We start from the raw sequence: 26,967 nt of genomic DNA on the forward strand, positions 1-26,967 counted from the left end.
AAACATGTCTAGAGTGTATTTGAATAGGGTCTTTCTATTTCGCGGATTTTCAATTATTGCGGGTGGGTCTGGAACCTAACCCCTGCGATGGAGGGGGGTTTACTGTACTACCCTTTCTGACCTCCCTTCTGAAAGTGGTAATAGCCTGGCTGTCATGCTGATTCTCTGTCTTAAAGAATAAGTTGACCTTTACAAGTAAAAAAATGTGCATTTCTTTTTTATTTTTGTGGGAGCCTGAAAACCATTGCACCCACGATCAGGAGATCATGGGTGCAATGCAGGGTTCTTGCAGGCTCTGTTTGTAAGCTGTTTGGCCATACATCATACAGCCAAGCATTTACACACTAGCAGGTAGGATCAATGAACTCCACAGTGCTCAATGAATGAACACCACAGTGCTCAACAGAGCCATAGTAGTTCATTGAGAACTACAAGCTGGCACGGCCAGGCAGGCGGAGCCTCACACAGCCATGTTCTTTGCAGATTGTGACAGAGAGCTGGGGGGAGAGGATCCCCCACCGCCTGCCGCATCTGTGAGCCAGGGAGGTTCGGGGGCCGGGGGATTTGTAACATGTTACATGTTACACCCTGAATATGGGTGTAACATATAACATGTCACAAAAGGTGACCTTGTACTTTAACCTCTGGCCGCCCAGGTAATGCATTTGTGCAGCGGCAAATGAGGATGGGCTTTAACACCTACATGCTGCACATGTGCATCCATGGAAAGCCAAGGTTTTTGCACCAAGAATGCGCTCACAGCATGCTTCCAGCACAGTGACTGAGCTTTCATAGACATCCCTTGGTCTCTTGTCATGATTGGGAGCCAGTGGGATGGGCTCCAGGTATATGACCATTTTGACAGCCTGTCATGTGGTCAAGAAGTACGTCCTGCCCCCAGGCATATAGGCCTTCTTGAAGAGAAACCATGGCTGTGCACATGGGCCACCGCAAGGGGGGCAAGTGCCCCCCCCCCGGAAATTTCCTGGCCTGCTCTAAGAAGGGAATCTATAGGGACCCTGCTCTAAAGGGCTATCTATGGGGGACCCTGGCCTGGCCTCCTCTAAAGGGGGATCTATGGGGACCCTGGCCTGCCCTAAAGGGGATCTATGGGGATCCTGGCCTGCTCTAAAGGGGGTCATATTGGCTAAATATATATATATATATATATATATATATATTCTTTGCAGGGAGTGCCTGGAGTACCTGGTGATGCAGGAAAACCTGATAGCACAGGGAATATAGTTGAAATGGTAAGACTAAAGAGGGATCCTTGCTTGATCTAAAGGGGGATCTATGGGGACCCTGCTCTAAAGGGGATATATGGGGGATCCTGGCCTGCTCTAAAGGGGGATCTATGGGGCTGAAAAAGGGCAGAGCATGGGTGACCTTAAAATGACGCCCCCCCCCCCCCTGAAAAAAAGTTCAGTGGATGCCTATGGCTGTTCAGGAAGGGGGGTGGAACAAGTACAATGCAAGCAAAGTCAGAGCATATTCAGAACTCTTAATTGTAATGTTTGCTCTGGGACTCCTAAAGTATTGAAGGCGTTAGATAACCATGACAGCTTGGCAACTAGCATTTGCAAAGAGATTGGCAATGGCAGCCACCATGGTTGGGTTTCTTTTATGCTAGATGTCCTATTCTGGTGAGTTGCTGTTGTAAAAGTCTGATGCTGATACTCAGTCCAGTACAGTGCAGGGAGGATAATGGAAAAAGTCCCTACAATGTCTAAACTTGTTTGAGATATGCTGTAATAAATAGCAGACTGTATGATGAGCGCACTTGGTGCTATAAAGAAGAGAATGGTTTGTCTGATATGAGCAGGAAGTCCCTTGTAATTTTAGACCTGTGATTGCCTTGAGGTGATGTCATTTAAAAAATAAAGGACTTTACTTTATGGTATCTTATCGAAGGGATTTTTGGTTTTCTTTGCCTCTCCTCGCCACACCTTGATTGGATGTGCATTGATGATTTATGATATCATCAGCCTTGCAAAACGTCGGAAGTTGGCACATTCTTATTAAATTGATAGGCCTCATTGGGTAATACATGTTTAAATGAGACATCTGTGGTTTTGCATTCCCACTCGCGTACAAAGGTATGACCAGGGCCTAGATGGGGTAGAACCCCGGTTCATGTAGGAAATGTCTGGCACTATTTCAAATATAATAGAAAGGCAAGGGTGACCAGCGCTATGGAAGTGTATAGATAATATATAACAGACAGGTGTAAGCTGCCAGCAACAAAACCCCGAGGGGTTAAGATAATAGAAAGTGCAAAAGAAGTTGCCCCGGCGCTACCTCTAAGTGACACCTTGTCACTTTAAAATATATGTGCCATAGTGTGAGTGATTGGAAAAACAGTGAGTAAAATAAATATAAATAAATAGTGCACATATAAAATTAAATAATCCTTTTGTGAACAAGGATATTTCTTTGTGACCACTGTGAGAAGGTGCTCGTGTGCAGGTTGCAAATAAATAAATAGGTTGAAAAGATGAAATTCTTTTTTTATTCCAATCAATAAATAGATTAAATGAATTCAGAGCAAATAAATAAACAAATTAATCAATTCAGTGCAATAAAAAACAAATGAATAGTGCCACTGGATAGTGTGCCAGTGTGAAATTATAATATTGCTTGTAGAAGGTGCCAGTGAGGCAAGTGAAAGGAAGAAATTCCCACTGTGAGAGAAATCAGTGAATGAAGGTTGCATACACTAGCGTGGCCGCTAGATGTCGCAACTACAATACGACCTGTTTGGTGGTATTTGCTGGATTAGGTGAGCACAATCATGAGGGTTCCTTCTCCACGGCGAACAAGTATTGCCAGTTGATGTCATGTAACATAAGAAAAAGGGGACCCCATTTGTGCAGTAAAATAAACGGCAATTTGAAAAGAATATAGACACACTCACGGTGTAGGCTGATAGCGATCAGTTGCGGTCTCCCGGGAAGCTTCCGCGTTCCACGGTCAGATGCTGTTGAAACCGGAAGTGACGTATGACGCAATGGACCCGCCTTACGCGTTTCGTCAGAGGACGTCTGCTGAGGCGGCGTCACCATAGCGCACTCCCGGTTCTTAAATAGCCCGCCCATTTTCATAGCGACCAATCGGCTGGGGCCGCCGCCATATTGGTGCTCGCTATATGATGCCTAACGGAGGCCATCTTTTTCCTCCCTGTTTTGTCGGCTAATAACATTTAAGAGCGGTTACTATTTTCATCATTTCACATCAGCCTCACCGATAGCAAAGAACAAAAACAAAAAACACCAAAAAAACTTTATTTAGTTGTCAATAAAGTAGCTAAAAAAAGTCCTCTTTTATATATATATATTTTTAATTTTTTAATATTTTTTATCATTTTATTAATATCTCCTGTTAAAAATAGAAAAATTAAACCTTTGAACGTTCTCATCCAACATCAGATATGACGTCTATTATGTATTAATACTTTTTTCCTCTCAAATTTCAAAAGAAACACATCTTTTTTTCCAAAAATCACATTTCTTCATAGAAGCCTTCTCATCCAACATCAGAAAGAAAAAAAATCTTTTTATGCATTATATTTATTGCCTATGGGCTTATCTTCCTTTCCTCTATTTTATACAATGGAAAGGCTTTAAAATCTTCAGTGTATCCACACGACAGTACGGTGTAATTTTTTTATATTATTTTTTTCATATTTTTTTGCATTTTTATATTTTTTTGCATTTTTTTGCATTTTTTGTAATTAACCGCAAATAATTAAAAAGTCTGCTCATAGTGGAAGAATGCCTATATATACTTACAATGGAAGCCTTTCCCACCTTCCAAAACAAGAAGTTTTTTTATCCCCTTTTTTATCCCCTTTTTTTCCCTTTCTTTCCCTTTTGGAGCAAGACGTTTTTTAAATTTTTCTTTACCTTTTTAACTCTTTTTAGCTACTTTATTGACAACTAAATAAAGTTTTTTTGGTGTTTTTTGTTTTTGTTCTTTGCTATCGGTGAGGCTGATGTGAAATGATGAAAATAGTAACCGCTCTTAAATGTTATTAGCCGACAAAACAGGGAGGAAAAAGATGGCCTCCGTTAGGCATCATATAGCGAGCACCAATATGGCGGCGGCCCCAGCCGATTGGTCGCTATGAAAATGGGCGGGCTATTTAAGAACCGGGAGTGCGCTATGGTGACGCCGCCTCAGCAGACGTCCTCTGACGAAACGCGTAAGGCGGGTCCATTGCGTCATACGTCACTTCCGGTTTCAACAGCATCTGACCGTGGAACGCGGAAGCTTCCCGGGAGACCGCAACTGATCGCTATCAGCCTACACCGTGAGTGTGTCTATATTCTTTTCAAATTGCCGTTTATTTTACTGCACAAATGGGGTCCCCTTTTTCTTATGTTACATGACATCAACTGGCAATACTTGTTCGCCGTGGAGAAGGAACCCTCATGATTGTGCTCACCTAATCCAGCAAATACCACCAAACAGGTCGTATTGTAGTTGCGACATCTAGCGGCCACGCTAGTGTATGCAACCTTCATTCACTGATTTCTCTCACAGTGGGAATTTCTTCCTTTCACTTGCCTCACTGGCACCTTCTACAAGCAATATTATAATTTCACACTGGCACACTATCCAGTGGCACTATTCATTTGTTTTTTATTGCACTGAATTGATTAATTTGTTTATTTATTTGCTCTGAATTCATTTAATCTATTTATTGATTGGAATAAAAAAAGAATTTCATCTTTTCAACCTATTTATTTATTTGCAACCTGCACACGAGCACCTTCTCACAGTGGTCACAAAGAAATATCCTTGTTCACAAAAGGATTATTTAATTTTATATGTGCACTATTTATTTATATTTATTTTACTCACTGTTTTTCCAATCACTCACACTATGGCACATATATTTTAAAGTGACAAGGTGTCACTTAGAGGTAGCGCCGGGGCAACTTCTTTTGCACTTTCTACTAATTCAAATATGTTGTTGAGTACACTGGTGCTGACTAGAATGTACATCACAAGACATGTCATTCATGCATCTGCACTACAGCAGCCAGATGGACTGAAATCCCGGGTCAAAAGTTTAATCCATAAAGCTGTGTTAGTGACTTTTAGAACAAGCACGTAGCAAGTGAAAAGTCTGCACTTATATGCCATGATATCCACAATAAAATACAGATTTCAGGAGACGCAAGGCAATCAGTGCCTATAGTCTTTAACCACTTTACCACCGGAGGATTTTGCTGTCTTACGTCCCGGCCCTTTTTTGTGATTCAGCACTGTGCGACTTTAACTGACAATTGCGCGGTCATGCGACGCCGTACCCAAACGAAATTTATGACCTTTTTTTTCCCACAAACAGAGCTTTCTTTTGGTGGTATTTGATCACCTGTGCGATTTTTACTTTTTGCACTATAAACAAAAAAAGAGCATAAATTTTGAAAAAATAACAATATTTTCACATTTTGTTATATGAAATTTCCCCCAAAAAATGTAAAAATCTAATTTTTTTAAAAGTTTTGGCCAATTTGTTTTCTGCTACATCTGTTTGGTAAAAAAAAAATCACAATAAGCATATTTTGATTGGTTTGCGCAAAAGTTATTGCGTTTACTATCTAAGGGAAAGATTTCTGTCATTTTTGGTGGGTTTTTTTTGAGTAATGGCGGCGATCTGTGATTTTTTTTGCTGGACTGCAACATTGTGGCGGACAGATCGGACCCTTGACTGACATTTTTGACAATTTTGGGGGTACCAGTGACATTACTGCAGTAATCAGTGCTATAAATATGCACTGTTACTGTAAAAATGACACTGGCAGGGAAGGGGTTAATTTTATTGGAGAGGGAGGGGTTAATGTATGCCTGGTGCTTACTGACATGTGTGGGGGCAGGTGACTGAGTGACACAGGGACAGATCGCAGGTTCAGCTATGCTGAACCCTGCAATCTGTCACTGTCTGTCACTCAGCTGTCATGCTCAATGAGCCAGGCATGTGCAGCTTAGGGAATATTTTTGGCCCCGATTGGCCCCCCGATCTGTGCCACTGTGATGTGACTCCCGTACACATGCAGGGGAGTGCTGTCATCGTGACCTGGCTATCAAGTGGCTGAAGACACAGGACCCGGAAAGAAAATCGGGCGCAAATGGAAGTGCTGGGGGCCTGCAGGATTGGTCCCAGCGCTGTTGGAGAACAGAATATGACAGGTACGTCTGCCATATTGTACTAATATGCTTGTGTAAACAAAGCGGGCGGATCTCCAAACTCGATTCCCCGACGATCGGGGAAGAGCGGCGGTGATCACCGCCGCTCCTCCCCTGGCCCGACTCCCGCTGTGACTGAATACAGCGGGAGCAAGCCTCTGGCGGCGCGCGTGTGCCGCCCACAAGGGGAGGAGTCCAGCGACGTAGGTCTACGTCGCTGGACGGGAACTAACCACTTTGCCGCAGTAGAGCTCGAGTGAGCGGTCGGCAAGTGGTTAAAATAACAAATAAAACCAATATAAAGTCTAAATATACTGTATAGTCCAAATGTGGCTCCAAAAAATGTGTCCACCACACCTTTACAGTGTGGTATGCTGGTATACAGCGTGTTATACAATGTGTTATACGTATATTTATTGTCCATAAATAAACTGGTGCAGAAATCTCTTTCCAGTACACCGTATGCTTGTACTTCAACCACTTTCCAATACTCAGTCTCACTCACTGGATCAATATGCCTCTCATAAATATGATTGCCAAAAGGCGCCTATGGTTAATAGCAGTCACTGTCTGCTGTGCCACCTCCAATATTGTACTCAAAGTAATCCACTAGGCAACACACATACAAGGAGAAAGCTCCAATAGTGTAAATACCATAAAAACATTTAAAATGTATTCAACTTCAGTTAAAATCCGACTCCCTAATAGCCCCCGTTCACACTGGGGCGACCTGTCAGGCGACCTGGTCGCCTGACAGGTCGCCCTAGGTCGCCTTCCATAGAGAAGCTGTGGACCCGTTCTAATAGGAGCGACACAAGCCACTCCGACTTAGAAAAAGGGTCCGGAGCTTCTTTGGGGCGACCCGGAGCGACATGCATAGACTTCAATGTTATGAAGTCCGTGCCGGCCGCTCCGAGGTCGCGGGGCGAGCAGCGCGCCGCGACCTATGAGGTCGCCCGGCAAAGTAGCGTCGCCCCAGTGTGAACGGGGCCTAGTGTAAAATAGTCCATCGAAGTATCACATAAGACCCAATGCATGTTTTATCGACAGTTCAACATGCCACCCCGTCTGTGAGCCGGCTCACTGGAGTCTAACCTATTCACCACTTCCGGGTTGCATATGACACCACTTCCGGTTGCAGTGCGGTACCGCCCTGACGCGTTTCTTCCTACTGACTTCTGCAAACAAATTGGCACAATGGACTTTTATTTAGCAGGAAAAAAAAAACTTTATTATAATATTGAATCCAGTAATAGCATCTCACAAGAGATAAATGTAACACAAATATTGCTCTACTGAAAAACCTTCCCGTCAAAAACAACCCTGTTTGGAAAAAAAATGAGGATTGATTAGGAGAGTGATATTATGTTTGCGCCTTTTTTGTTTTTGTCTGTTTTTATGCCATAATGTACTACTATGCACAGCATATTAGTACAATATGGCAGATGTACCTGTCATATTCTGTTCTCCAACAGCGCTGGGACCAATCCTGCAGGCCCCCAGCGCTTCCATCTGCGCCCGGTCTTCTTTCCGGGTCCTGTGTCTTCAGCCACTTGATAGCCAGGTCACGATGACAGCACTCCCCTGCATGTGTATGGGAGTCACATCACATTGGCACAGATCGGGGGGCCAATCAGGGCCAAAAATATTCCCTAAGCTGCACATGCCCGGCTCATTGAGCATGACAGCTGACAGGCAGAATAATGCATTTATGACAGAAGAGACCAATAGGGTATTTTCTGTCATAAATACCCTGCCTGTCAGCCATTTGATTAAAAAACAAGCTTACTTCCACTTTAATACCACTTTATAATGGCATTCTTCCCACTGATCTCCAATGTAAGGGACATTTCATTCACTGACCACCAATGTAAGGAGCATTCTTCTCACTGACCACCAATCTAAGGACCCTTCTCTCACTGACCACCAATCTAAGGACCCTTCCCTCACTGACCACCAATCTAAGGACCCTTCCCTCACTGACCACCAATCTAAGGACCCTTCTCTCATTGACCACCAATCTAAGGACCCTTCCCTCACTGAACACCAATCTAAGGACCCTTCCCTCACTGACCACCAATCTAAGGACCCTTCTCTCACTGACCACCAATCTGAGGACCCTTCTCTCACTGACCACCAATCTAAGGACCCTTCCCTCACTGACCACCAATCTAAGGACCCTTCTCTCACTGACCACCAATCTAAGGACCCTTCTCTCACTGACCACCAATCTAAGGACCCTTCTCTCACTGACCACCAATCTAAGGACCCTTCTCTCATTGACCACCAATCTAAGGACCCTTCCCTCACTGAACACCAATCTAAGGACCCTTCCCTCACTGACCACCAATCTAAGGACCCTTCTCTCACTGACCACCAATCTGAGGACCCTTCTCTCACTGACCACCAATCTAAGGACCCTTCTCTCACTGACCACCAATCTAAGGACCCTTCCCTCACTGACCACCAATCTAAGGACCCTTCTCTCACTGACCACCAATCTAAGGACCCTTCTCTCACTGACCACCAATCTAAGGACCCTTCTCTCACTGACCACCAATCTAAGGACCCTTCTCTCACTGACCACCAATCTAAGGACCCTTCTCTCACTGACCACCAATCTAAGGACTCTTCCCTCACTGACCACCAATCTAAGGACCCTTCTCTCACTGACCACCAATCTAAGGACCCTTCCCTCACTGACTACCAATCTAAGGACCCTTCTCTCACTGACCACCAATCTAAGGACCCTTCTCTCACTGACCACCAATCTAAGGACCCTTCTCTCACTGACCACCAATCTAAGGACCCTTCTCTCACTGACCACCAATCTAAGGACCCTTCCTTCACTGACCACCAATCTAAGGACCCTTCTCTCACTGACCACCAATCTAAGGACCCTTCTCTCACTGACTACCAATCTAAGGACCCTTCTCTCACTGACTACCAATCTAAGGACCCTTCTCTCACTGACTACCAATCTAAGGACCCTTTTCTCATTGACCATCAATATAAAATGGCATTCTTCCCACTGATCAGCAATGTAAGGAGGCATATTTCCCATTAATCACCCATCTAAAAGGCATTCTTCTCACTGACCATCAATGTAACGGGGCACTTCTCGGCCTGACCACAAATCTACGAGGTATTCCTACAACCGAGCACAAATGTAGAGGACTAACGAAAAAAAAGAACAACTCTGGACTCTAAAGCAGAGACAATATATAGAAAAATGTTGTAACACTCACGGCCAACATCTGTAAATGTATATACAACAAAAAAAAAAAAATGATATTGGACTGCACAGGCCAGGAAAGGAGCAAACATCAAATTCAGAAAAATTACATGTTATATTAAAGTATCACAATATATAAAAGCCAGAAGATATCGTGCCCCTGCTCTCATCTTTTTTTTTTTTTAAATGACAGAAATTGTATACGGCAGTACATTGCATGAGATTGATTAGCAAGAGAAATTAAGAATACTAATATGATCGATCCTCATGTTCCGACATGTTTCGCTAGTTAGTGCTTCATCAGGGCCTAGGAAGACCATATAGTACTCATCTACAAAAAAGAAAACATAATTTATAAACATAATTATGTTGGATACTAAATGTGCAGACAGTATTCTCTACTTGCAACTATATATTCAATGTGCATGACCAACCTTAATGTAAGACCACCCATGTATGTCAGCTCCCTGGGTGGGTGCTGGAGCACCGAGGGAGAGGCTTGACTGGAGAGATCTAAACACTAAATATCAATGATAAATATCCACCCAATGTCTATCTATCTGCACATTTACTAAGAAACTCAATTATGTTTATATATGATGTTTTTTCTTTTTTGTAGATGAGTACTATATGATCTTCCTAGGCCCTGATGAAGCACTAACTAGCGAAACGCGTCGACACATGAGGATCGATCATATTAGTATTCCTAATTTCTCCTGCTAATCCATCTCTTCCAGTGTACTGCCATATATAGTTTCTGTCATCTTTTTTTTTTTTTTTTAATTAGATAGGGCCAAAGGCACCATATCTTCTGACTTAATTGTGATACGTTAATAAAACATGTAATTTTTATGCATTTGATGTATGCTCCTTTTCTGGCCTGTGCAGTCCGATATTCTTTTGTTTTTTGAAAAAGCAGAGACCATCGTGTCTTGCAAGTTATAGGCTGCTCATGTGCACCAGACATGATAGTCATAAGCAGGGCTTGTTTTCAGCGGGAACGCGGGGGAACGCAGTTCCGGCACCTCCAATGGGTGCTGGAGGATCTACTGATGCTGGCTGCTGGGAGATCTATTGTTGCTGGAGGGGATGTATTTTTGCATGGGAATCTATTGTTGCTGGTGGAGGATCTTTTGCTAGAAGGGATCTACTGTTTAGGGAGGGGTCCACTGTTGCTGGCTGCTAGAGAGTCTATTGATGTTGGCTGCTGGGAGATCTTTTGCTGCTGCTGGGGGTATATTGCTGCTGGGGGGGTCTATTGCTGCTGGCTGTGGGGGATCTATTTTATTGCTTTTCTTATTATCATAACCTAATTCTATTCATTCCAATACAAAATTATACTTGGCTCTATATTCTCTAAAAAGGGGCTGTACTGGAAGCTGGGTAGGGGTTGGAACCAAGGGTCAGTGCTCGGAGGTTGGAAGGGGTGGAACCAAGGGTCAGTGCTTGGAGGTTGGAAGGGGTGGAACCAAGGGTTAGTGCTTGGATGTTGGAAGGGGTGGAACCAAGGGTTAGTGCTCGGAGGTTGGAAGGGGTGGAACCAAGGGTCAGTGCTCGGAGTTTGGAAGGGGTGGAACCAAGGGTCAGTGCTTGGAGGTTGGAAGGTGTGGAACCAAGGGTTAGTGCTTGGATGTTGGAAGGGGTGGAACCAAGGGTCAGTGCTCGGAGGTTGGAAGGGGTGGAACCAAGGGTCAGTGCTTGGAGGTTGGAAGGGGTGGAACCAAGGGTTAGTGCTCGGAGGTGGGTAAGGAGGGAGACACAAAGTAACTTAGAAGGGGGAGTTCCTGCACCTATCCTCTGAGAAAAAAAGCCCTGGTCATAAGAAAAGAAAAATGAATTCCAATCAATCAGGGACAAAGGCTTTATAAAGAAAAAAAATGGATACATGGCCTTAAAATAAATAATGAATTATTTGATTGCTCTAATCCTATCCAATGCATTTTGGGGTTTAATAGATCCCCCTTCATCAGGGCTGAATGGTCAAATACAGTATAAAAAGATGTCATTAGACATATGTTAGTCTCTGCATTGAAGGCTGTAAATACTGTCCTGCTGCCCTAAACAAGTCATGGCAGTGATTTTATACTTCATCAGAAAAACATTTGAAGCTTCCATTGGAAATTACCCTTTTTTTTTTGCTATTTCTAACAGAGAAACAAAGTTTCATATTTCTCTATTACGTTTCCAGCAGGTAGACACACAGGAATAGCATGGAAAGTTTTATTAGATTTTATTACAACAAACATAGGGCTGTGCTCTATTTTATAGACAGGTAATGCTTAGCTTAAATGGCTGTTTCATCTAGACAAGAAAACGTTTATGTAGACTCATAAACCTACAGTATATCACAAAAGTGAGTACACCCCTCACATTTTTGTAAATATTTACCTTTTCATGTGACAACACTGAAGAAATGACACTTTGCTACAATGTAAAGTAGTGAGTGTACAGCTTATATAACAGTGTAAATTTGCTGTCCCCTCAAAATAACTCAACACACAGCCATTAATGTCTAAACCGCTGGCAACAAAAGTGAGTACACCCCTAAGTGAAAATGTCCAAATTGGACTCAAAGTGTCAATATTTTGTGTGGCCACCATTATTTTCCAGCACTGCCTTAACCCTCTTGGGCATGGAGTTCACCAGAGCTTCACAGGTTGCCACTGGAGTCCTCTTCCACTCCTCCATGACGACATCACAGAGCTGGTGGATGTTAGAGACCTTGCGCTCCTCCACCTTCTGTTTGAGGATTCCCCACAGATGCTCAATAGGGTTTAGGTCTGGAGACATGCTTGGCCAGTCCATCACCTTTACCCTCAGCTACTTTAGCAAGACAGTGGTTATATTGGAGGTGTGTTTGGGGTCGTTATGTTGGAATACTGAACTGCAGCCCAGTCTCCAAAGGGAGGGGATCATGCTCTGCTTCAGTATGTCACAGTACATGTTGGCATTAATAATTCCCTGAATGAACTGTAGCTCCCCAGTGCAGGCAACACTCATGCAGCCCCAGATCATGACACTCCCACCACAATGCATGACTGTAGGCAAGACACACTTGTCTTTGTACTCCTCACCTGGTTGCCACCACGCACGCTTGACACCATCTGAACCAAATACGTTTATCTTGGTCTCATCAGACCACAGGACATGGTTCCAGTAATCCATGTCCTTAGTCTCCTTGTCTTTAGCAAACTGTTTGCAGACTTTCTTGTGCATCATCTTTAGAAGAGGCTTCCTTCAGGGACAACAGCCATGCAGACCAATTTGATGCAGTGTGCGGCTTATGGTCTTAGCACTGACCGGCTGACCCCCCACCCCTTCAACCTCTGCAGGAATGCTGGCAGCACTCATACGTCTTTTTTCCAAAGACAACCTCTGGATATGACACGGAGCATGTGCACTCAATTTTTTTGGTTGACCGTGGCGAGGCCTGTTTTGAGTGGGACCTGTCCTGTTAAACCGCTGTATGGTCTTGGCCACCATGCTGCAGCTCAGTTTCAAGGTCTTGGTAATCTTCTTATAGCCCAGACCATCTTTATGTAGAGCAACAATTCTTTTTATCAGATTCTCAGAGAGTTCTTTGCCATGAGATGCCAAGTTGAACTTTCAGTGACCAGTATGAGAGAGTGAGAGCGACAACACCAAATTTAACACACCTGCTCCCCATTCACACATGAGACGTGGTAACACTAATGAGTCACATGACACCGGGAAGGGAAAATGGCTAATTGGGTCCAATTTGGACATTTTCACTTAGGAGTGTACTGACTTTTGTTGCCAGAGGTTTAGACATTAATGGCTGTGTGTTGAGTTGTTTTGAGGGGACAGCAAATTTACACTGTTATACAAGCTGTACACTCACTACTTTACATTGTAGCAAAGTGTAATTCCTTCAGTGCTGTCACATGAAAAGATAGAATAAAATATTTACAAAAATGTGAGGGGTGTAATATGGCTGTTGCACACAATCGGTGAACTAGTGCCATTCCATTGTATCACAGCTCCTGACAGAAAAGATAACATCGCATGGACAGCTGAGAATTATAAATGTACAATAGAATATCTATGTAGAATAGGTAAAACGGCACGATCCTTGGAGCTTTCAGAGAGCAACCTTGATTGGTGAACAACAAAAATAGGCTGCTTCCCATTGCGCTGAGGTAGTCAACAGATGTGAAAGGAGGTGAGGAGTCTGTATTTCTGCAGCAAAATTAAACTCATGTATAAAAACCATTTATTTCAATAGAGCATGCCTTTTCCCTTTTTATAACGCATTAATGTGCATTAATGAGTCACTTTTTAGTACAGGGGTCAGCAACCTTTTCCAGATCAAGAGCTCTATTCATAAAAAAAAAAAAAAGTTGCTGATCTTGAACACACAATCAGGAAAATATCACATTATGGCCACTAGATGGAGCTGACAATCATAGGAAAAACACATATTGGACACATTAGGGTGGTTACTCAAGGCGGTTTTGCGAATACTGGAGCGTTCACACAGCAAACTTTTTATAAGTAGACACGGGTGTCATGTTTACCAGCATTGGATAATCTGTGTGGCAGTGAGTTTTTTTTGTAGTCTGAGTTTGTTTTCAATTTTTGCACTTTTATATGTACTGATAATGGCAATTTAAATTCATAAACTATGAGTTTACCTTCCCCTTGATTAACTAGTGCTCACACAAAACACGTTTAGCCACAATGTATGCACTTTAGATCTCAGATCAGCCCCAATCTATGAATATCAGAATTCAGATCAGCCCCAATGCATGAGTATCAGAATTTAGATCAGCCTCAATGAATTAATATCAGAACTCAGATCTGCCCCAATCTATGAATATCAGAACTCAGATTAGCCCCAATGCTTGAATATCATAATTAAGATCAGCCCCAATGCATGAGTATCAGAACTTACATCAGCTCCAATCTATGAATATCAAAATTCAGATCAGCCCCAATGCATGAGTATCAGAATTAGATCAGCCCCAATCTATGAATATCAGAACTGAGATTAGCCCCAATGCTTGAAAATCATAATTTAGATTAGCCCCAATGTATGAGTATCAGAAGTCAGATTGGCCCCAATGCATGAGTATCAGAACTCAGATCAGCCCCAATCTATGAATATCAGAATTCCGATCAGCCCCAATCTATGAATTTCAGAATTCAGATCAACCCTAATGCATGAGTATCAGAACTCAGATGGGCCCCAATGCATTAGTATCAGAATTTAGATCAGCCCAATTTATGAATATCAGAATTGAGATTAGCCCCAATGCTTGAATATCATAATTCAGATTAGTCCCAATGTATGAGTATCAGAAGTCAGATTGGCCCCAATGCTAGAGTATCAGAACTCAGATCAGCCCTAATCTATGAATATCAGAATTCAGATCAGCCCCAATCTATGAATTTCCGAATTTAGATCAGCCCCAATGAATGAATATCAGAATTCAGATCAGCCCCAATCTATGAATTTCAGAATTCAGATCAGCCCCAATCTATGAATATCAGAATTCAAATCAGCCCCAATCTATGAATTTCAGAATTTAGATCAGCCCCAATGAATGAATATCAGAACTCAGATCAGCCCCAGTGCATGAGTATTAGAACTCAGATCGGCCCAAATGCATCAGGCCCAATGTATGAATATCAAAATTTAGATCAGAATTTAGATCAGCCCCAATGTATGAATATCAGAACTTAGATCAGCTCCAATCTTTGAATATCAGAACTCAGATCAACCCCAATGCTTGAATCAGAGCTCAGATCAGCCCCAATCTATAATTATCAGAACTCAGATTAGCCCCAATGCTTGAATATCATAATTCAAATCAGCCCAAATCTGAGTATCAGACCTCGGATCAACCCCAATCTATGAATATCAGACCTCAGATCAACCCCAAACCCTGTATCAGTTGTAACATTTGAACATTAAAAAAAAAACAAAAAAAAAACACATTGCATTGTTTGTTTTTTTACCAGAATACATAAGAGAGCACATCAGTGTGTGTACACGTCGCACACCAGCACACGTGTTAAGCGCTATGCACTATGCGCTGTGCAGTGAGAATGAGTGCTAACGCCAACCAAAAGTTTTTTTTATAGTAGTTTATAGAGAAGGAAATAATCAGTAATTTTTTTCTAGTTTTTATTGCTGTCCGTGTTCTTATTGGGGAGATTTCCTCTTGCTTCTTATCCTAGGATAATAACAATACCAATGTTTTTTATATGGATAAACAGCGATTATTTTTATGATTTTTTGCACTGTGGCTCCTTAGCATTCAAGTATATCAGGTGGCTTCATCTGTTTATCTCATTGTAATGGCTTTCTGACGCATACTGAAGAACCTGTAAGAGAACAAAAAATATTTGCATGTATATACAGTATAGAAAAATAGAACTTTCCCAATGCCAAACAATGGCTAAGGAAAGAAAATCAGTATATGAAATGTAATGGTTCACTTACACCTAAACCAAAAAATCAGCCAATTATTGTTGTAGCCTCCCCTATCATCAACAATTATAACTCCAAAAAAATGTTCCTCAATAAAAAATATTGAACGAGGAAATCTGACATATTTCCAGTTTTATCCCTTAAGCTAAATACATTTATAACATATGATATATTTACTGTGCATTTATTTCTTTTAATAATTCTTTTTCTTTATATAATTAATAATTCTTTCCTGTGGAGTTTAATTCTGGTCCTGCAAAACTGGTGTCTGGATCTGTAAAGTTATCTAGACCGGCAACTGGCTCACCCTCTTAGCGTGTCACCGAGAGCCTGAACCAGCTGCTCCCGCCCCCTCCACAGCCCAGCACTCCAGTGAGCGCTGGAGGGGCAGAACAGAGAGCCAGTGACTTATGGTTACTGATAGTTACTGATAGTGACTGATAGTTACTGGATTTCTGCTCACCAAGAACGGAGTGATCAACGGTCTTTGATCGCTCAATTCTCATTGCAGATGCAGCTGGGGACAGATGCAGCATTGGAGTATAAATGTTCATTTTTATATTACCCTGCACTTCTCTTTATAAGTGACTCTGCACTTTTCCCATTCAGAGTATTTTTAAAGAACAGCTCTAATCCACTTACAGTGGGCACCAAAATTTGTATTAATGTGCATAAAGAAGCCAAGGAAAGATGAAAAAATCTCCAAAAGGCATAAAATTACAGATTAGACATTCTTATAACATGTCAACAAAAGTTAGATTTTATTTCCATCATTTACACTGACAAAATTACAGAAAACAAAAAAATGGCATCTGCAAAAGTTTGGGCACCCTACAGAGTTAATATCTTGTACTGCCCCCTTTGGCAAGTATCACAGCTTGTAAACGCTTTTTGTAGCCAGCCAAGAATCTTTCAATTCTTGTTTGAGGTATCTTTGCCCATTCTTCCTTACAAAAGTCTTGCAGTTCTGTGAGATTTCTGGGCTGTCTGTCACGCACTGCTCTTTTAAGGTCTATCCATAGATTTTCAATTATGTTGAGGTCAGGAGATTGTGAAGGCCATTGCAAAACCTTCAGTTTACGCCTCTTGAGGTAATCCCCTTTGGATTTCGAGGTGTGTTTAGGATCATTATCCATTTGTAGAAGCCATCCTCTCTTTAACTTCAGCTTTTTCACAGATGGCATCAAGTTACCATCCAAAATTTGCTGAAATTTTATTGAATCCATTTTTCCTTCTACTCGTGAGATGTTCCCTGTGCCACTGGCTGCAATACAACCCCAAAGCATGATTGATCCACCCCCATGCTTAACAGTTGGACAGAGGTTATTTTCATGAAATTCTGTGCCCCTTCTTCTCCAAACATACCTTTGCTCATTCCGGCCAAAAAGTTCAATTTTAACCTCATCGGTCCACAGAACTTGTTTCCAAAATGCATCAGGCTTGTCTATATGTTCATTTGCAAAGCTCAAACGCTGATTTTTGTGGTGAGGACATAGAAGAGGTTTTCTCCTGATGACTCTTCCATGAAGGCCATATTTGTACAAGTATCTCTTTATAGTGGAATAGTGTACCACAACTCCAGTGTCTGCCAGATCTTTCTGGAGGGATCGTGCAGTCAAACGTGGGGTTTGAATTGTTTTTCTCACAATCCTGCGAGCTGTTCTGTCTGATATTTTTCTTGGTCTTCCAGCTCTTGCTTTAACTTCCACGGTTCCTGATGACTGCCATTTCTTAATTACATTCCGAACAGAGGATATTGACATCTGAAAACGCTTTGCTATCTTCTTATAGCCTTCTCCAGCTTTGTGAGCGTCAACTATTTTCAGTTTCAGTTTTCTAGATAACTGCTTAGATCCAATGGTGCTGATTGATGGGACAAGGTCAGATGAGTCTGGGCATTTAAAACCTTAGAGATTGACATCACCTGGTCTTCCCAGATGATGATTGAGAATAATCCATGAAACTGGCAGATCTCAGCCTTGCAAAGGGGGCAGTGCATGCTATAAATTCTGCAGGGTGCCAAAACTTTTGCAGACACCATTTTTTTGTTTTCTGTCATTTTGAAAGTGTCAATGATGGAAATAAAATCTAACTTTTGTTGACATATTATAAGAATTTCTAATCTGTAATTTGATGCCTTTTGGAGACTTTTCCATCTTTCCTTGGCTTCTTTATGCACATTAATACAAAATTTTACCTGGGGTGCCCAAACTTTCGATCACCACTGTATACTCTCTCTTGCCAAATTTCCAATGCTCTGTAGATGGAAATACAACATAGCCTCCAAATCCTTAATAACTTGACCTCTGGAAAGTTTTACCTTCTTTATGACCAGGACATTTTTTGCTATTTCGGCATTCCGTTGTAAACCCTTACATATACTCAGGTAAAACACAGAGCTGAAGCCAATCCTCCTACATATAATAAGTTGTACCTGTTTTTCTGAAGCACTTTCTTCTATACAGCCATTCAAAGTGCAGAATGTATACAGTTTGTCTGAGATTTCAGAAAGCAAGGGGCAGAGAGCTGCAAATCTCAGTGAGGAGAGCTAATTGGAGGGGGAGGGAAGAGAAGGAAGACATGTCGCTCCCCCACAGCACACAGGAACTGAGCTGAGGCTGTCAATCACAGGCTGTGTGCTGGAGCTCTCCTCCGTCACCTTTTTATCTTTTGGTGTCAGAAAAACTTGTCAGAAGTGACTCATGCAGAAAGCAAAGGAACAAGGCATCAGACGAAAACGAAACTTAGTGCTCAGGATTGGTACACACTACTGAAAAATGAGTTTTGTTCAGATTTCTTTTCTCCCAAGGGAATAGGGATGTTTTCTGCATCGTATTTTAATGCTAATTTGACGTTAAATACTAGAGTTATGGCAGCAGATAGCTTTATTTTCCTACACGGCCGGCGGTCCTCTTTTACATAAAAGTGGTCCCAGCTTCGGATTCGCCACGGGATCACTTTTATGGGCGACGGGAGAGGTGTCCCCCCCCCCCCCCCTCTCACCACTTCCCAGGCGTTTTCCCCGCTTACCAGAGCCGTCAGTAGCGGGGAAAAAAATCCATTATTTTCAGGTTCTAGGCAGGAAGCAGTGTGAGGTCAAGATGGCCCACTTCTCGACTCTATGGCCTTGGAGGACCGGAGCGATGTCAGACGTCACTTCCGCCCAACGGTATTAAAGGGCCTATTTTTTTTTTTTGATTGAACAAAATGACATTTTTATGTTTTTTAAGGGTAGATATGAGATGTGAGGTCTTTTTGATCCCAGATCTCACAATAAAGAGGTCCTGTCCTGCCTATTTCTATTACAAGGGATGTTTACATTCCTTGTAATAGGAATAAAAGTGATCAAAACATTTTCAAAGGGACAGTGTAAAAATAAAAAGTAAAAAAAATAGGAAAATAAAAAATGTAAATTGCCCCGTCCTTCCGAGCTCACGCGCAGAAGCGAACGCATATACAAGCTGCGCCCACATATGTAAACAGTGTTGAAACCAAACATGTGAGGTATTGCCGCGATCGTTAGAGCGAGAGTAATAATTCTAGCACTAGACCTCCTCTGTAACTCTAAACTGTAGACATTTTCAAACCGTCGCCTATGGAGATTTTTTAAGTACCAATGTTGACATGTTGGGTATTTATTTACTCGGCGTTACATTATCTTTCACATTGTAGAAAAAAATTGGGCTAACTTTACAGTTTTCTTACTTTTATAATTAAAAAAATTGTATTTTTTCCCCAAAAAAATTGTATTTGTAAGACCGCTGCGCAAATATGGTGTGACATAAAGTATTGCAACAATTTCCATTTTGTTCTCTAGGGTCTCTGCTAAAAAAAAATATATCTATATATATATATATGAAAAAGAAAAAGCTGCGCAAGTATTAACCGCTTGCCGACTGCTCACAGTATATTTACTGCGGCAGTCAGCCCCTCACAGGCAGAGCGACGTAGGTCTACGTCGCTAGCCTGTGAGGCTCTGGGGAGCGAGCACGCGCCCGCGGAGGGGTGCTCCCGCGCAGTCACGGACCCCCCCACGCGTGTGACCGGCGGACCCGATGTCCGGTCACTCGGCAATCGTCGGGGGAGAGGGAGAAAGTCAGGCGGCTTGTGTAAACAAGCTGCCTGTCATTCTCCCCTGTGTATGAAGGATGATCATACGGTTCTACTATGTAGGACCGTTGATCACTGTTCATACATCTGAAGCCACAGCCAATCACAGTAGAAAGCACGCCCCTAGGGACACACATAGCCCCTCCCTTTCAAAAAAAGTTAACCCCTTCACTGCCAGTGTATTTTTACAGTAACAGTGCATATGTATAGCACTGATTACTGTAGAAATGTCACTGGTAACCCCAAAAGTGTCAAAAATTTCAGTCAAGGGTCCGATCTGTCCGCCGCAATGTCGCAGTACCGCAAAAAAAATCGCAGATCGCCGCCATTACGCGTTAAAAAAAAAACAACAAAAATGACATAAATCTTTCCCTTTGTTAGTAAACGCGATAACTTTTGCGCAAACCAATAAAAATACGCTTTTTGCAATTCTTTTTACCAAACATAGGTAGCATAAAACAAATTGGCCGAAAATGTTAAAAAATTTTGATTTTTACATTTTTTTGGGGGGAATTTCATATAAAAAAATGTGAAAAATATTGCTATTTTTGCAAAATTGACGCTATTTTTTTGTTTATAGCGCGTGATCAAAAAATCGCACAGGTGATCAAATACCACCAAAAGAAAGCTCTGTTTGTGGGAAAAAAAGGATGTCAAATTTGTTTAGGTACAGCGTCGCACGACCGCGCAATTGTCCGTTAAAATCATGCAGTGCCGAATCGCAAAATACCCCCTGGTCAGGAAGGGGGTAAAATCTTCCGGGGCTTAAGTGGTTAAAAAAAGTGTATTTTTTTCCCCAAAAAATTGGATTTGTAAGACCGCTGCACAAATATGGTGTGACATAAAGTATTACAACAATTTCCATTTTATTCTCTAGGTTCTCTGCTATAAAAAAATATATATATATATATATATATATATATATATATATATATATATATATATATATATATATATATATATATATATTGGGGATTCTATGTAATTTTCTAGAAAAAAATACTGAATTTAACTTGTAAACAACAAGTGTCAGAGATAGGTTTGGTCCAGAAGTGGTTAACTTATAGGCATTCTCCCAAAAGCTAAAATGTCATTGTTGAGTATTGTTAGGGTTAACTGCTCATCATCATAAAAAAAAAAAAAAAACTTTGCCTGGTATAATAATTATTATTATAATATTATTATGCAGGATTTATAGCACCAACAGTTTGCACAATGCTTTACAATATAAAAGGAGACAGTACAGCAACAATACAATTCAATACAAGAGGGTTAGGAGAGGGTTATTAGATTGTAAGCCCCTGAGAGCTTACAATCTAATAATGATATAATTTTAAGCAGTTTAGACAAAACATAAAGCCTTACCATGTAAGCATGTTCCTCTTTCGACCTCTGAGTCTAAAATTAAAAAAAAAAAAAAAAAATGAAACAAAAATTCAGTCATTCTATCAGATTAGAGCTTGCTCTAAGGAGCTCATCTGACCATGTACATTTTTTTTAACCCACCTTTGATCCCAAAAACACTTAAACCAATTGTCTAAGCCAATGAGGAGGGAGAGTCCCCCACACAGCCGAGGCCTATCGTGAACATTGCTGGATCAGAGGGGGCTCAGGTAAGGATTGAAGGAGCTTGGGGGGGGGGGGGGGCGCACACAGAGAAGGAATTTTACCTCCATGCATAGAATGCAAAAAAAACCTTCAGCCTTTAGAACCACTTTAATTTCCAGAGCGCAGGGACCAATTGCTCCATAGTACAAGAACTAGGAGGATTCCTTGATATAATATAGGAAGTCTGCTCAGGACAGCGCTAAGTTCATGACATGACCATCAGGTATTTTTTTTGCATATATTGCACAGATATAACAAGATAAAAGGCAATAAAATTGGCGCTCAATTGATCCCCAATAAAACATAACATATAAATATAACAAAAATGCTTTCCATAGCATATTTAACAGACCAAAAAAGAACATATTAGAGCAGATAATAGTTAGGGTTTACATACCCTTTAAGAACAATTTACCATTTAAAAAAAGGTTTACCGAATAAGGTTGAGTGTTCCTTGCTGGCGTCAGCTCTAGCACATTGTCATATATGACACAGGGGTCTTCTCTTTCATAGGGTGATCCTAAATGGAAAATAAACATGTTGAAAGTAAAATATCTGTAAAGGTTTCTCCAGGTCAGGGTATATCTAGTAGTAGGGTAATCACATTCAACTGGACGTGTTCTGTAATGTAGAAGACGCTTTAGGCTACATTCACACCTGAGCGTAGCGTTTTCGCGCGTTTTTTACCGCGATTTACAGGCGTTTTTTGTGCAGGCGTTTTTAGATTGAATAGAGACCAATGGAAAACGCCTGTAATCTGCCCAAAAAGAAGCTTGTGTACTTTTTTGAGCGTTGGGCGTTTTGCTCACATCATGAAAAAGCTCAGATGTGAACAGGGGCCATTGAAATGAATAGGATTTGTCTTGTTGGGCGTTTTGAGAGCTGATCCTAGAGCAGAAAAACTCCCCAAAAACGCCCCAAAACGCCTACATGTGAATGGAGCCTTATAGTTTATCCAAGCCACGTCTTCAGTTCTAATGTGTGTTGGGAAAAATACACCATTATCATGGAAAGACAGATGGTATTGTCCAAGGACAGGGTAGGAATCATCAAACTTATGGAATCACCCTGTTTTAGTTACAGAATCCCATTCTTGGTGTCAGAAAAGCTTCAAAGGTTTAAATTTTACGATTTACATGGCTGAAGGTGTGAATTTATGTCAAAATACCTTGTATAGATGTTAAAACAGCATTATATGAGAAGGACAGATGGTGTTGAAGGCCCCTACCTCCGTTCAATGATGGCTGCTCCAGTTTGACGTAGTTAGATGGCCTCTTTCACATTTTGTGAACCAGTTGTCCTCTCTGTCCAACATGTGAACCAGTTGTCCTCTCTGTCCAACATGTGAACCAGTTGTCCTCTCTGTCCAACATGCGAACCAGTTGTACTCTCTGTCCAACATGTGAACCAGTTGATCTCTCTGTCCAACATGCAAACCAGTTGTCCTCTCTGTCCAACATGTGAACCAGTTGTCCTCTCTGTCCAACATGCGAACCAGTTGTACTCTCTGTCCAACATGTGAACCAGTTGTATTCTCTGTCCAACATGTGAACCAGTTGACCTCTCTGTCCAACATGTGAACCAGTTGACCTCTCTGTCCAACATGCGAACCAGTTGTACTCTCTGTCCAACATGTGAACCAGTTGTACTCTCTGTCCAACATGTGAACCAGTTGTACTCTCTGTCCAACATGCGAACCAGTTGTACTCTCTGTCCAACATGTGAACCAGTTGATCTCTCTGTCCAACATGCAAACCAGTTGTCCTCTCTGTCCAACATGTGAACCAGTTGTCCTCTCTGTCCAACATGCGAACTAGTTGTACTCTCTGTCCAACATGTGAACCAGTTGTATTCTCTGTCCAACATGTGAACCAGTTGACCTCTCTGTCCAACATGTGAACCAGTTGACCTCTCTGTCCAACATGTAAACCAGTTGTCCTCTCTGTCCAACATGTGAACCAGTTGTATTCTCTGTCCAACATGTGAACCAGTTGTTCTCTCTGTCCAACATGTGAACCAGTTGTCCTCTCTGTTCAACATGCGAACCAGTTGTACTCTCTGTCCAACATGTGAACCAGTTGTCCTCTCTGTCCAACATGCGAACCAGTTGTACTCTCTGTCCAACATGTGAACCAGTTGATCTCTCTGTCCAACATGCAAACCAGTTGTCCTCTCTGTCCAACATGTGAACCAGTTGTCCTCTCGGTCCAACATGCGAACCAGTTGTACTCTCTGTCCAACATGTGAACCAGTTGTCCTCTCGGTCCAACATGCGAACCAGTTGTACTCTCTGTCCAACATGTGAACCAGTTGTATTCTCTGTCCAACATGTGAACCAGTTGTCCTCTCTGTCCAACATGTGAACCAGTTGTACTCTCTGTCCAACATGTGAACCAGTTGTACTCTCTGTCCAACATGTGAACCAGTTGTAAAGCCAACCCACCAGCGCAGAAAGACTTTGTTTTCAAGAAAACTTAGGCTGGCCATATATTATTACAATTTTCTTGTTCAATTTCCTTTACATTTACCTACTATGTAGAGCAAGAGCCTGCCTAATTGCTTACAAATTGAAAGTGTTTAGGTTTGACCTCATATAATATAGTTTTGGTAAATCTAAAGGAATATTGTACAAGAACATTGTATAATGTATGGGCAATCCTTTGCCCAAAAGTAGGTACAGTAAACCCCCGCTCCATCGCGGTTCAGTTTTTGCGGTCCCGGTATATTGCAAGTACAGTGACAGTAAAAAAAACATGCCTACAGTGTATTTTAATAGGGTTTTTCTATTTTGCGGATTTTCACTTTTCGGGGGTGGGTCCAGAACGTAACCCCTGCAATGGAGGGGGGTTTACTGTATTCATGAAACATTTTAATCCTTTGATTTGCATGGCTGAAGGTGCAAATTCTTCAGTTCCTGTGAGTTTCAGCAAAATACCCCAGCATGCCTCTGTTGCATTGTTTATATAGGATATTCTGTATATGTATGTGTATAAATATATATATATTTATACACAGATATACATACACATAGTCTTTTTAATGTGAACATAGGTTTGTGGATTATGGCCTAACACAGCTGGTAGGCAAGTTGCAATTAACATAGCACAGGGTCATTACCTGCCCCTATGATATGTAATATATATGTAATATATATTTATACACATACATATACAGAATATCCTATATAAACAATGCAACAGCCTCTTGCCAGGAATTGGTTTCCAAGAGACCTGAAAGTGACCATTTACATTAAACTGCAACATCCATCACTAAACAGGGGTGGGGGCTTTCAATGCAATCTATTTTCCAACTATAATGAAGCTCTAACATCTCTACCCGAAAAATTTTGACAATTCACACTTTTAGACTGGCCATAGATGATTTGTTTTTATGATCAGCCAGCTAGCTGATCAAAAAAAAGAAGAGAAAGATTCCTCTATCCACACATTCAAGATGGATGGAGGGATCCCCCCCCCCCCGCCCCCTACTGCGTTTTTGTATTCTGACAACTGGACTCCTCCACTGCAACGTACAGTGATCAGCTCTGCAGCTGTTTTACTGCATGATCTTATTGAACACAAGTTTTCCAACGGTCCCGTTCAAGAGGAGTTGATCACTAGGTCAGCTCCTATCAAACGGGAGCAACCATAGAGGGAATTTAATGTGGCTGGTCCATGTTGAACCGCTTGAATTTCAATCCATCTGTGGCCAGTTTAAGTTACGTAACTCAAAGGATTGACACCTATGACGCCAAGGATGGGATTATGTAACTAGAACAAGGAGGTTCCACAATTTTTCATATCCACCATCCTGTTCTTGGACAATAACATCTACACATTCCATGATGATTGGATTAAGGTGTTGGTGTTACCTGTGTGGCCAGCTTAAGTTACGTAACTCGAAGGATTGACACTATGATGCCAAGGATGGGATTATATTACTAGAACAAGGAGATTCCACAATTTTTCATATCCACCATCCTGTTCTTGGACAATACCACCTACAGAATCGATGATGATTGAATTAAGGTGTCGGTGTTACCTGTGTGGCCAGCTTAAGTTACGTAACTCAAACGATTGACACCTATGACACCAAGGATGGGATTATGTAACTAGAACAAGGATGTTCCACAAGTTTTCATATCCACCATCCTGTTCTTGGACAATACCACCTACAGAATCCATGATGATTGGCTTAAGGTGTCGGTGTTACCTGTGTGGCCAGTTCAGGGGAGGACTGGCAGCCTTGGGCCTGGGGGGCAAGTCCAGTCAAGTGGCCCATTGAACCACCGAGCTCACCATCTATGCCCACCTGGTTTATAACGGATATTGATGTTATAAAGCAAGACAAATATGATACAATGTGGTAACATAATTTAATGTTAATAGCAACAAAGGAGGTTTAACAAAAATAATGCATCAATGCAGCCTCACCAGTGCCCATCAGTCCAGCCTCATCAGTGCCCATTAATGCAGCCTCACCAGTGCCCATCAGTCCAGCCTCATCAGTGCCCATTAATGCAGCCTCACCAGTGCCCATCAGTCCAGCCTCATAAGTGCCCATTAATGCAGCCTCACCTGTGCCCATCAAGGCATCCTGATCATTGCCCATCAATGCAACCTGACCAGTGCCCATCAATGCACCCTGATCAGTACCCATCAATGCAGCCTGATCAGTGTCCATCAGCTCAGCCTCATCAGTGAAAGAAGATTATTGGTGAACCCAACAAAAACTGCGCAAAATGAATGTGATGTATAAATAAATAAACACTACTCATATCTATAAATGTGTTTAGGGTGAAATTGCTTCCACTCTGCGAGCTGCAAAATCAACGTAAATAACGTGACAAATGAAAAAGTGAAAAAATGTGGCACTCAACAGTTTGATAAAACACAAAGTAAATTATTCCAATGTGCAAACGTTCGTGCAAAAAAACTGTTTCTAGTGTCCAAAAAAAAAAGGGTTAAGCAAACAGCCAATGATGGAAACACAGACTTGATAGGAGTGAATCTCAAAAAAGCCTCCACCTCCACACGATCACCCAGTGAAATGTATAGGTACCGCTTACCAGAACCACTGGACCCCTTAGTTATAGGGGGTCAAACATGCTTATTGATCCACATCAGATCCGACCTTGCACATCCCCCTCTCACACAGGCGAGATAGGAGCCGCCGCTCCATGCCTGCGTTCCTTAGACCCTTAGATTGGGAACGTGAGACCGTAAACTTCCGGGTCTAAGGAACGCAGGCGTGGAGCTGGGTCTCCTATCCCCAGCAAACTGAAAATGATCCTTTGATGAGTAATACTGCACCATGAGAGCCTGTTTGTCATTTCTCTCCATCTATGACTTGGTTCTTTAAT

The 26,967-nt window shown here is 41.8% G+C and overlaps 1 protein-coding gene across 2 annotated transcripts in view; it reads right to left on the reverse strand.

Annotated features, from left to right (window-relative positions):
- Positions 1-15,586: 15,586 nt before the first annotated feature.
- The window catches only part of LOC309568672 (cell adhesion molecule CEACAM7-like), a 38,900-nt gene continuing 27,519 nt past the window's right edge, over positions 15,587-26,967 (reverse strand). The window contains exons 5-7 of one of the 2 annotated variants that reach the window (XM_082274411.1): positions 22,040-22,125; positions 21,363-21,395; positions 15,587-15,781 (exon numbers count right to left, since the gene is read on the reverse strand). In XM_082274411.1, coding sequence (XP_082130537.1) covers positions 15,734-15,781; positions 21,363-21,395; positions 22,040-22,125 — 167 coding nt within the window. In that variant the 3' untranslated portion in view covers positions 15,587-15,733. The remainder of the gene's footprint in view (positions 15,782-21,362; positions 21,396-22,039; positions 22,126-26,967) is intronic. The other variant, XM_082274410.1, reaches the window with a different exon arrangement.

Source organism: Pelophylax lessonae, assembly GCF_965119305.1.
Source record: "Pelophylax lessonae genome assembly, chromosome: 12".
NCBI classification, from domain to species: Eukaryota; Metazoa; Chordata; class Amphibia; order Anura; family Ranidae; genus Pelophylax; species Pelophylax lessonae.